Source organism: Borostomias antarcticus, assembly GCF_949987555.1.
Source record: "Borostomias antarcticus genome assembly, chromosome: 2".
In the NCBI taxonomy this organism is placed as follows: domain Eukaryota; kingdom Metazoa; phylum Chordata; class Actinopteri; order Stomiiformes; family Stomiidae; genus Borostomias; species Borostomias antarcticus.
Window position 1 is genome coordinate 31,359,811 of NC_140235.1, and position 10,758 is coordinate 31,370,568.

The 10,758-nt window shown below is 41.5% G+C and overlaps 3 protein-coding genes across 5 annotated transcripts in view; 2 read left to right on the top strand and 1 right to left on the bottom strand.

Moving 5' to 3' along the window:
• Positions 1 to 1,125, bottom strand: part of tm9sf1 (transmembrane 9 superfamily member 1) — a 7,250-nt gene extending 6,125 nt beyond the window's left edge. For 2 of the 3 annotated variants that reach the window (XM_084458896.1, XM_084458898.1), the window contains exons 1-2: positions 913 to 1,125; positions 278 to 495 (exon numbers count right to left, since the gene is read on the bottom strand). In XM_084458896.1, coding sequence (XP_084315022.1) covers positions 278 to 487 — 210 coding nt within the window. In that variant the 5' untranslated portion in view covers positions 488 to 495; positions 913 to 1,125. Of the gene's footprint in view, positions 1 to 277; positions 496 to 903 lie in introns of all 3 variants that reach the window. The other variant, XM_084458897.1, reaches the window with a different exon arrangement.
• A 382-nt stretch (positions 1,126 to 1,507) lies between these two features.
• On the top strand, positions 1,508 to 6,047 carry fen1 (flap structure-specific endonuclease 1). Its single transcript, XM_084458933.1, has 12 exons — positions 1,508 to 1,550; positions 1,749 to 1,854; positions 1,978 to 2,080; positions 2,224 to 2,326; positions 2,493 to 2,556; positions 2,780 to 2,889; positions 3,180 to 3,316; positions 3,492 to 3,558; positions 3,834 to 3,965; positions 4,217 to 4,368; positions 4,967 to 5,081; positions 5,278 to 6,047. The coding sequence occupies exons 2-12, from the start codon at positions 1,773 to 1,775 to the stop codon at positions 5,350 to 5,352; spliced, it is 1,140 nt and encodes a 379-aa protein (XP_084315059.1). The 5' UTR covers positions 1,508 to 1,550; positions 1,749 to 1,772; the 3' UTR covers positions 5,353 to 6,047.
• A 1,080-nt stretch (positions 6,048 to 7,127) lies between these two features.
• Positions 7,128 to 10,594, top strand: LOC311322325 (uncharacterized protein; the record flags this gene model as incomplete). Its single annotated transcript, XM_084454396.1, has 4 exons — positions 7,128 to 7,464; positions 8,395 to 8,576; positions 10,311 to 10,454; positions 10,586 to 10,594. 4 exons carry the CDS (start codon positions 7,128 to 7,130, stop codon positions 10,592 to 10,594), a joined length of 672 nt encoding a protein of 223 aa, XP_084310522.1.
• Positions 10,595 to 10,758: the final 164 nt, after the last annotated feature.

Genomic DNA, 10,758 nt, shown 5'->3' on the forward strand with positions numbered 1-10,758 from the left:
AATACGATTTTAATCAGGAATAAACCTATCCACCATACATTTAATCAGGAATAAACCTATCCACCATACATTTAATCAGGAATAAACCTATCCACCATGCATTTACACTGTAGTCATTTAACAGGTGCTTTTATCCAACGTGACTTATAATATGTAACTCACATCTTGAAATAATATTTAATTATTATTACTACATTATAATTTAGCTTGGCGTGACTCACATTAAGCTATCTCTGAGATATACTGTAGTGTAATGTCGTAATATTCACACACCCACCTCTTTAGGCCTGCAAACAGGCAGTGTGTAATAATGATATGTTTCCTGGGGGTTGTGGTAAGGCCCAACTTTGTTAACATAAAGAGTAACAGGGTCCCCTTGTTTGAAGCTTACTGCCCAAACCAACTGTGTCCAAAGGCACAGGACCAAAGCGCAATAGCTCAACATCCGAGAACCTCCTCCTGGGGTAAGACTGTTTACTTCATCCATTTTGATCCCTGTCAGAAAGAAATAGGATACATTAAATCTGAGAACTCATGCCGAGCCAATATTCTGTCCAAGAATACAACGTCCTGAGATAGCAGAGCTGGAGGTCAAGTGTCAAGTCACCAAGACACTGACAGGAACTAAGGACATGTTAACAGGCAATGTAAAAGACAAAATTATGCATTTGAATTGTCTCAATGGTAGAATACTATTTGAATACACACAGCCTGACCTCCTGCAGCTACATACAACAACAATACCACTACATTCTCAGTAGAGAAATCATATCTGATCATGAAGCCGATGTTATTTAATACAATGCGACGTTCTAGCTAATAGCGGCATCTATTGCAGCAAGATCTAGCTAATGTTAGCTAAAGCTATCATACAGCACAGGTCCACTGGGCTACTGATCGCACCAAACCTGCCTGTCCGCGGTGGATTCCTTAGATTCCAGGCCCAAGAATACTAGCCTCTTCACTCCTCTTCTGTTCCGTATTGCTAGAAATTAATCTAAATATTTGAGGACATCTTTAATATTCCGCTATGTTTAAATATGATTATACACCGATCCAGGTATATATCGTACTTTAACAGACACATGAAAAGGACTGAGAGAAGAGAACCGACTCCACGTCACCTAAAACATGAAAATAACGACGATAGACTTTTCCGGAGTGGGCGGGGCAAGGAAAAAAAACACCTTCACGGTACCTTTTGTCCGTCTTTCATAAATTAGTTTATAAAAAATAATGTACAATATATAATGTTTACACAATTATTACCTAATTATTATATACAGTATTTATTGTTAAAGCAGTTTTATATTATTTCTTTCTTTTTTTTCTTTACCGGATTTCCCTGAATCGCACCAATCGAACCTTTCTCCAGTCTTTTCAGAAACAAGGCCAGCTAAATCATCAACGCGCAATCGATGAACGATATCCTACGGTGCTGTGCTCGAGCACTCTTGTGGTAATGTCTAGATGTATAATTCGTTGTTTCGCGCAAAAGCTACAGACGTTCCCGCGCTGCAATCAAGTCAACAGCCACGCTGAGTAGAAGGGTGAGTCACTGTAAATGATTTGGTTACCGTTCATAAGAAATCTCGTATAATGTTATAATCTCAGTTAATATATGAAAAGAGTGACATGGCGGCTCGTAGATAACAACAGCAGTTTTGTTAGATTAGGTACCAGCCGGCATGTCCTGTTTCGCAGCATGTGCACCCTGATTCCAACAACGACACTTGGTTGTACAACAGGTTATTTTGCAGCACTCCGCCGTAATGGGAATTCACGGACTCGCTAAGTTGATTGCCGACCAGGCACCGGGCGCCATAAAAGAACAAGAAATAAAGAACTTCTTTGGTAACGTGAGCTGCACTTGCTTTACCAGGGCCTACCCAGTAGCTAGTTCGAATATCGCGCAGGGTGAGGGAATTTCACTTTGTTTGCATTTCGGCTTAACGTGATGTTCTATTAACGTTACAGGACGAAAGATAGCTATTGATGCTTCTATGTGCATCTATCAGTTCCTGATCGCTGTCAGACAGGAGGGGAATGTGCTGCAGAACGAGGACGGAGAGACTACCAGGTGACGTCATAACGCCTTGTCCACACCATGTACTATGAATAATTAATGAATACTAGCTAACTGTTAGACTGTCTACAATATTTTCAAATTATCCTGGTCTTCTGTCTTGTCACTTACAAATAGCTTTGTCTTGTCTTATTCAGCCACTTGATGGGGATGTTTTACCGGACTATCCGCCTACTGGAGAATGGCATCAAGCCGGTCTATGTGTTTGATGGCAAACCCCCCCAGCTCAAGTCTGGAGAGGTGTGTGCTGGCCATCACACACAGAGCTTGTCTCATTTCTTTCTTTCTCTTCAGGACTTGTCTTGTGTTCTTGTATCACTTTAACCACAGGAGACACATTTGAGCGAGCATCACTTTCAGTCCAAATGTTTAAGGGTGACAGTTCTCTCTCTGCTTGTGACTACAGCTGGAGAAGAGAGGGGAGAGGAGGGCAGAGGCAGAGAAACTGCTTGCCCAAGCTCAGGAAGCAGGTACAGGAAGAGGCAGTGACACTTTTGTTTTACTCCCAAGAGGACATTCACCTCAAACCCACCATGACATTAGCCTGGAAGCCAGATGTCTGGCTTCCAGGCTACCATTACATATGTTAAATGCAGTTATTGCTAGTGGCTTTGGATAAAAGCGTCAGCTAAATGACTGTACTGTAATGTAATGTTATATAGTACATTGACCAATACTTGTTTTCACCACCAGGGGAGCAAGAGAACATCGACAAGTTCACCAAGCGTCTGGTGAAGGTCACCAGGCAACACAATGACGAATGCAAAAAGCTGCTCACGCTCATGGGGGTGCCGTACGTCGAGGTTGTCCCCGCGTCCTACTCCTGTCCTCGCGTCCTACTCCTCTCTGCCGCATGGCTGCATCTCTTCTTGTTGTGTCACTTGTTTTGAAGCTGAATTATTCTCCCTCAAGTTGGACATTCACTTACACCAAAGTGTGCTAAATTGCATTACCTGTGAATCTGGTGTTCTATTAGTAGTTGAGTACTGAGTGAACTAAGCTGAAGTCTTCTTCCTAGGCTCCTTCCCTACTTGTGAATCTGGTGTTCTATTAGTTGAGTACTGAGTGAACTAAGCTGAAGTCTTCTTCCTAGGCTCCTTGTGAGGCGGAGGCCAGCTGTGCTGCCCTGGTTAAAGCGGGAAAGGTCTTTGCCACGGCGACAGAGGACATGGATGGTTTGACGTTTGGAACCGGCGTTCTGCTCAGACACCTCACTGCCAGCGAAGCAAAGTACTGCTGTTGTTTCTTTACACTTCCTCCTATAACTCCTATATGGGATATACACAGCTGCCATACAGTATTAAATGCTACATTTAGTACAGCCGTAATATGAGATTTTATTTTTAATTGGTGATTGCGTATTTGTTCCGCGTGCTTACTGATAAAGCTTTTGTTTCTGTTTTAGGAAACTGCCGATTCAGGAGTTCCATTTCAGTCGCGTTCTGCAGGACATCGGTCTGACCCATGAGCAGGTATCTCCAGAACCTCTGTCTACTGTCCAGGCCCTGGAGACCATTCTGTCGTTTCAGCGCTACGCTGTAATAACCCTCCATTTCTCTCTTTCTCCCTCCCTCTCTCTCTCTCCATCCCTCTCTCCCTTCCTCTCTCCCTCTCTCCCTTCCTTCCTCCCTCCCTCTCTCCCTCCCTTCCTCCCTCTCCCTCTATCCCTCCCTTCCTCCCTCTCTTCCTCCCTCCCTCTCTCTCTCTCCCTCTCTCTCTTTCCCTCCCTCTCTCCCTCATGTCTCAGTTCATAGACCTGTGTATTCTGCTGGGCTGTGACTACTGTGGCACCATCAAGGGTGTCGGCCCTAAGAGAGCCATCGACCTCATCAGACAGCACGGGACCATCGAGGAGATCCTGGACAACATTGACCAATCGGTGAGTTGACCTACACATCCAATCACTCATCACAATGCCCTCAGCATAGTTATTCTGAATAATAATAAATCAATATATAAAAATTGCCACCTACATATTGACCGATGCACATTAGTCCAATTAAGGTTTGGTTGTAGTTCAGTTCTGCGGTTTAATTGTTGTCATGACATGACAGTCGGAGAGAGACTCAAGGCTAAAATTCAATGTTCTTAAACCCAGTTAACTCTAATAATGTCCTCTCCCCCATGCAGAAGTACCCGGCCCCGGAGGACTGGCTGTTCAAGGAGGCCCGAGGTTTGTTCCTGGAGCCTGACGTGGTGGACTGCGCCACCGTGGACCTGAAGTGGAGCGAGCCCGACGAGGACGGCCTCATCAAGTTCATGTGTTCTGAGAAACAGTTCAGGTGTGACAGGGATCTATTCTGGCATCTGAGACTCGCCATGACTGCAGTATAATAGTATTTACAATAGTGTTTACAATAGTATTGACAATAGTATTTACCTTTGTTATCAAACGTTCACCAGTATTCACCACTGTACGGTCACAGCTGCTCTCTGGTGTGCTTACACCTCAACGCAGCTCTGGTTAGATGTCATAGCTAGAGCTGGGTATCGATTTGAATTTCAAGAATCGATTCGATTCCGATTCACAAGGTTCAGAATCGATAATCACGATTCGATTCAATATCGATTCGGTTAGTGTTACTAAAACCTGTTTTTTTAGCTGTAACCTTAATTACATGACTGTCAAGTTATGCAACACATCAATACTAGGGCTGGGTATCGATACTGATTTCCAAAAATGAATGAATGAATGAATCATTGAATGAATGAATGAACTATTCATTTTTATTCATTCATTAAATAAAAGATAGATTTTGGGATTCATGAATCGATTCTGAATCATTAGATTTGTTAAACCCAGCCCTAATCAAAGCTGCTGTGTGAGATGTCTTATGACGGATCTTGTGACTTTTAAGAGTTGTATTTGTGTGTGTACAGTGAGGACCGTATCCGCAATGGCTGTAAGAAAATCGTAAAGAGCAGACAAGGCAGTACACAGGGACGACTGGACTCCTTCTTCACCGTCACTGGATCACTGTCATCCAAACGCAAGGTGCTTACGGGAAAACTGCTGGGAAATACTGACGACAACAAGACAAGTTGTCACGTTGGCTCATCAGTCGTCGTTGTTTGGGTTGTGGGTGTGAGGAATCGGTGATGGACGGGTGGTTGCATGAATTTAGCAATTCAGAAGTATGTTTACACTGTTACTGTATGATAATCTACTGCTCTTCCCCATGTCTACTAAGGAGCCTGAGATCAAGGGATCTGCAAAGAAGAAGCAGAAGACTGGAGCCACAGGGAAGTTTAAAAAAGGCAAATAGAATGTTGAGAGGAGGAGGTGAAAGACGACAGGAAGTCAGTGTTGGAATTCAAGGAAGTGAACAAGTAGGTCTGCTCTAGAAAATGATGGCTGACCAAATGTGTTTTTCATGTTGAAAAATAAATTAGAAATGGGCTGGCTTTTTAGGAATGAGTAGCGTAGTGAGTTTTATCAATGTTTGTTTTCTGTTTTGAATAAAATTGATTGCTTGGTTTGTGAAGCTCAACCACATTGTGCATGTTTTGAAGTCACACAAAAATCGTGTTGCTTACTCTTTTGATTGGGGAGTTATTTGTGTATTGTAACTGCAAGTGCATGATGGGATGAAAACAAGTGCATCTAGACTGCATCTCAAATGAGGAAATTGAAAATGTGAGTTGCCTAAAGCACCTTGATTCTAACCATCTATAATAAAGTGTACTTGGCATTGAATTTGAAAGAAATTAACCTTGTTGGATTTATCCATAAGCATTGGTGCTGATAGCTCTATAGAGACATTCAGCAATACAAGATCCACATCTGGAGTGTGGATCAAAGACAGTCCATAGTTTGGAAGGGTTCCAAGCGATGTAATATTCAACAGTAGTAAGACAGATCACCTGTCCAATGGAGATAATTGGAGGCCTATCCCAGAAAAAACACGTATATAGTTTTGTGGAAAATGAATGACAACTGTTCAAAGACAGCTCTTGAGTGACGGTGAAAAGACGTTTGTGGGAAATGGTGTGCATGACGCCCTACTGAGTGATGGTGTTGCAAGTCAGTCTGACAGTTTAGGCAATAAAAAGAGTTGTTTTGTATCTCACCAAATGTGTTCTTTGTGTTCAAAAATAACTGAGAAAAGTGCACCTCATCTTACACCATTCATTACTTGTGGTGAGTGATGGATTTGTTTCTGAGACCTATTTTGCTCCATCTATAGATATTTGGCTCCATCAATAGATCTTTTAAATGTATCTAGTCACCAAATGAAATGTGTAAGAGTGGAAGGTTCTTTCAAAAAGAACACATTTTAGGCTTAGAGAATATCTCTCCGTCTGCAATAATTCACCATGAATATATAGTCTCATGTAAATATAATAAGGAAGTTGGTTGAAATATGTGCTTCTAGAGACTGAGCCAGCTGCCACTAGAACATTGTCGGTTTTCAACATCAGTTTGCTTCTTGCATCATTGTGGATTGTCTCTTGATTTTTAAGGCAAGTCTACACTTTTTATCTCTGGAGTAATTAGGATTGCACTAAATTGGGTACAAAATATTACCTTTAATGCTGTCTATCAGAAGATTTAAGTCAAATTCCCTATACAAGACATACTACTGTATGAGATCTGCAAAGTGTATTCAAATGAATTGTGTATTTTAAAAACATGGCAATTTCTACTTTGTACTACAGATGAGCACTGTGCTGTACCAAACTGAACGTGTCCTTGTTATGTTGTAGGTTTGTGGGTATCATAGTTCACCAGAATTGTCTGTGATCTTGAATACCATCTGAGAATGTTGCTTATCGGCCTCTTTCTGTCCGGTGAGTTTCAATTCAGTTAAACGTTTATTATTCAAATTAATTGTTATTATAATGAACAATATACAAATATGACACCGCGCATAGCGATCATATGTGATGACAGCTATTCACCAAGGTGGCAAATACATTAAAATAGCGTTACAACCCTTTTATTAAACCAGACCGTTTGGATGGGCTTTATTGAACTCTCTTGGTTTGAACCATGATCGTTGGTGTTGCAGGTGCTCTGGCTGCTGATCTGTTCACCACAATGCCCACTAACATCGAGGCGTTGAGAGGCTCCTGCGTGCTAATCCCATGCAGCTTCCGCACTAAAAATCAAAGTACATTTGATAGTACAAAAAATGTTTATGGAGTGTGGATTAAAAAAGATCCAAATTTTGATCCATTTCCACACAATGTAATATTCAACGCTAGTAAGACTGAGGACTATTCAGTGGACATAGTTGGAAACCTCTCCCAGAAAAACTGCACCACAATCTTCTCCAGTTTAATTACAAATTATACAGACACATACTTCTTCAGAATAGAGAACTATCCATTCAAGGCAACAGCAAGTGACACCCCTATTTCGATAAATGTCAAAGGTAAAAGAACATTGAACAGATGATCTCATTTTACAGTTTGGATTGATTGTATGAGAGAAGAACTTGCATCACATTGCCAAGAGTCTAGTAGACGTCATGTGTGCCATTTCTTTCAGATGAACCTCCCACACTCAACTTGACTTTCTCGGGTGATATGGAGGAGGGGGTTCCTGTCAATGTGAGCTGCTCTGCTGCTGTACCCTGTCCCACATACCCCCCTGTCCTGACATGGACTGAGGCAATACAATGGACAACCGAGGGGCAGTCACTGCAGGAGAATCCAGACCGAACCAAGTCAGCTCTATCCATGGTGACCTTCACTCCCTCAGACAGCGATCATGAGAAGAAGATCACTTGCACAGCAGTGTACCCAGTAGAGAACGGAACATGCAGCAAGACAGCTGTAGAAACTATGACGCTCAATGTTTCATGTGAGAAAATGTATTTTATATAAAGCCCATCTATATTAGCCTACATGAGGTTATTTAATGGTCTGTACTGAGAAGATTGTTTGGTTTGTTCTGAATGAGGGATCATGTCTGAGTGTCTCAATACCAAAGAAAGTAAGAGTCCGCACACTGTAGCTCCCATTCAGATTATTTATGGACAAAAAATATAGATGTGACGTTTCGAGCGACAACGCTCTTCCTCAGACAACGTCACATCTATATTTTTTGTCCATAAATAATGTGAATGGGAGCTACAGTGTGTGGACTCTTACTTTCTTTGATACATATGCTTTTTTAGTCCAGCACCTGCCTTATTAATTATTTTGGGATGTGCGCGACACACTTCTGATTTGAGTGTCTCAATATAAATATTATATATATTATATACAGTATATAATACAAATATTTGCTAATTCAGCATACTGGAATCCACAAAGCCAGAGCTTAAGCATCCATACAGGCTTCATGAATCCTCTCTCAGTTTCCCCCAAAGACACCTCAGCCTCCTTCAGTCCGGCTGGTCCTCTGTCCATCGGGAGCTACGTGACTCTGAACTGCTCCAGTCGAGCCAACCCCCCCGCCAACAACTTCACCTGGTTCAGGACGAGAGGAGACGGTAGCCAGCTGATAGCTTATGGGGAGAGCACAACCCTAAAGGTGACGGTCAGTGATAGAGGAAGCTACTACTACTGTGAGGCCAGGAATGGTCGCGGCAAACATCGTTCACCCCCAGTTCAGCTGGGGATTGAAGGTAAATGCAGTAGACAACGAGACTGATTAGGAAAGGTTGTTTTACATTGATATGAAAAAGAAAATCAAATTTGTGTTGCATTCATAAACAAAATATATTCATAATGTCTGAAATTACCAGTTTTTTTCACAGATTGGAATTTTGTGGTTTGTTTATTTCCAGGACAGAGTGGCTTTGGGGCGATAGGAGGGACCTTGGTGGGGATTCTTATTACAGTTCTCATTCTGCTGGCTGCCTTTGGGGGGTGAGGAAAGCAACCTAATCCCAAAATGTTGTTGCTTTGAAGCTCTTGTATTAAAAAAAAATAAAAAATAAATCTCTGTCCTCTAGGTGGAGAAAATCCAGACGTCATGTTGAACCAGAAAGAACAGACAACACTCAAGGACAGGTGATAATATTTTCTAGAAGATATTGCAAGTCATGTAATGATATATGCCATATATAACAGGAACTGCTGTACAATAGATCTTTTTTTTTTAAAAACAGGAAGAGGAAGTTGGTTTAGGTGGTAAACACTGCACCTTGTACACTGGTCCCCAAAAAAATATTGTGCTTGAAAAATTAAGGCAACTTTTTGCATCAGATTATTTTGTAGATCAAGCAAGACTAGTATAAACGACAACATTTTTTGTATGCAAGAAACACATTTCAAGTAAAGCCTTAATTTTCCAAGTGGAGTCAACTTAATTTTAAGTCATATATGCATAGTATGCCAGATATGTAACTTCTGACCATTGTGTTACTGTACATCCACCCTGCTTCTCCCATGGGAACGCCCAGGCTCCTTAGCTTAGCTTTGCATAGCTCTGCATGCATCTGAGCCATTCAGAGAGCCTCTCCCGCGTGACTCAACACTACATTGTTGACTGTCTGATGCGATCTCACAGACTCCCCATCTAATGGCATGAATACAATTGTAACGGTTGGAAAACATATGAGCTATACTCTATCTCTGATATTTACAACATGATCAAATTATCTATTATAAGCATCATCTGATTTATGTTGTGAATATAACGAATATAACGATAATTGTACCCACAATGCAACTAACCCCACTTCTCAATTGGAATTGGAACAGAGTAAATACAACAAGATCATTGTTTGTTGTGTGGGTGTATAACCAATGTCAACTTGTCTGCGTTGTTTTCCAAGGCACCCTACTTTGTCCACACTGGGTCTTTGACTCCCAGCCGCCATTCTGACCAGCTACGCCACCGAAAAGCTATTCTCCTATGCAGCTGGACGTTATTTATACTAAACTCAACTGGGTAACAGGTGTACCTAAGAAGATTATCTGACATTGACATAAATACATCTTGTATCACTATCACTAACTGGCCATTTATTCTGTCCTAATAACTTAATTAATAAATCCAGTACTGTCAGCGTCAGCTCGGGACACGTGCCGGTACTCGTGCCAAATATGAATTCTGTTAGGCCAACGGTGTACGAGGAAAATGGAAACAGAGATACAGACAGAGATACGAAGATTTGCTCATTTATGTGTGAGATACCTCGTGACGCACGTTCACTTCTTACTATGGGGGTCTGAAGGTCTATTCTGTGCTCCCCACATGAGGCGTTTGCTTGACAAGATAGTTAATTCTGGCAATTCTTATTTATGTGTTTGTTGTGTTCCATAGAGCCAGTCGGCTGGGAATGATGCAAGCCCCAGCAGTCCTGCCAACAATAACGCCATGAAATCAGAGGAACCTGCGGGCGAGTTGCATTATGGTGAAATATCCTTCTCCAAACTGAAACCCAACACGAACATCGACACCTCAACGGTATACGCAGAAGTCAAAGCAGGACAGGAAGGGCCGCAGACCGCAGCCAACGACTCAGAAAGCCTTTATGCACAAGTGAAGAAAAAACATTAATCTTTTCAGGTCTCTTGTGAATGAGATTTTACTCTCAGTTTGTCTAACCTGGAACAATGAGGCTTAAATGAAAAAATATTATTATCCATTAAACAAAATAATGTCTGTGACTGTTCAGAGTTTCATATAGGATTGAATACCATTATATATATATATTAAATATCATTTATTTTAGTGCTCTACATTTGAGGCTTTATGTTTTAAAGTTTGT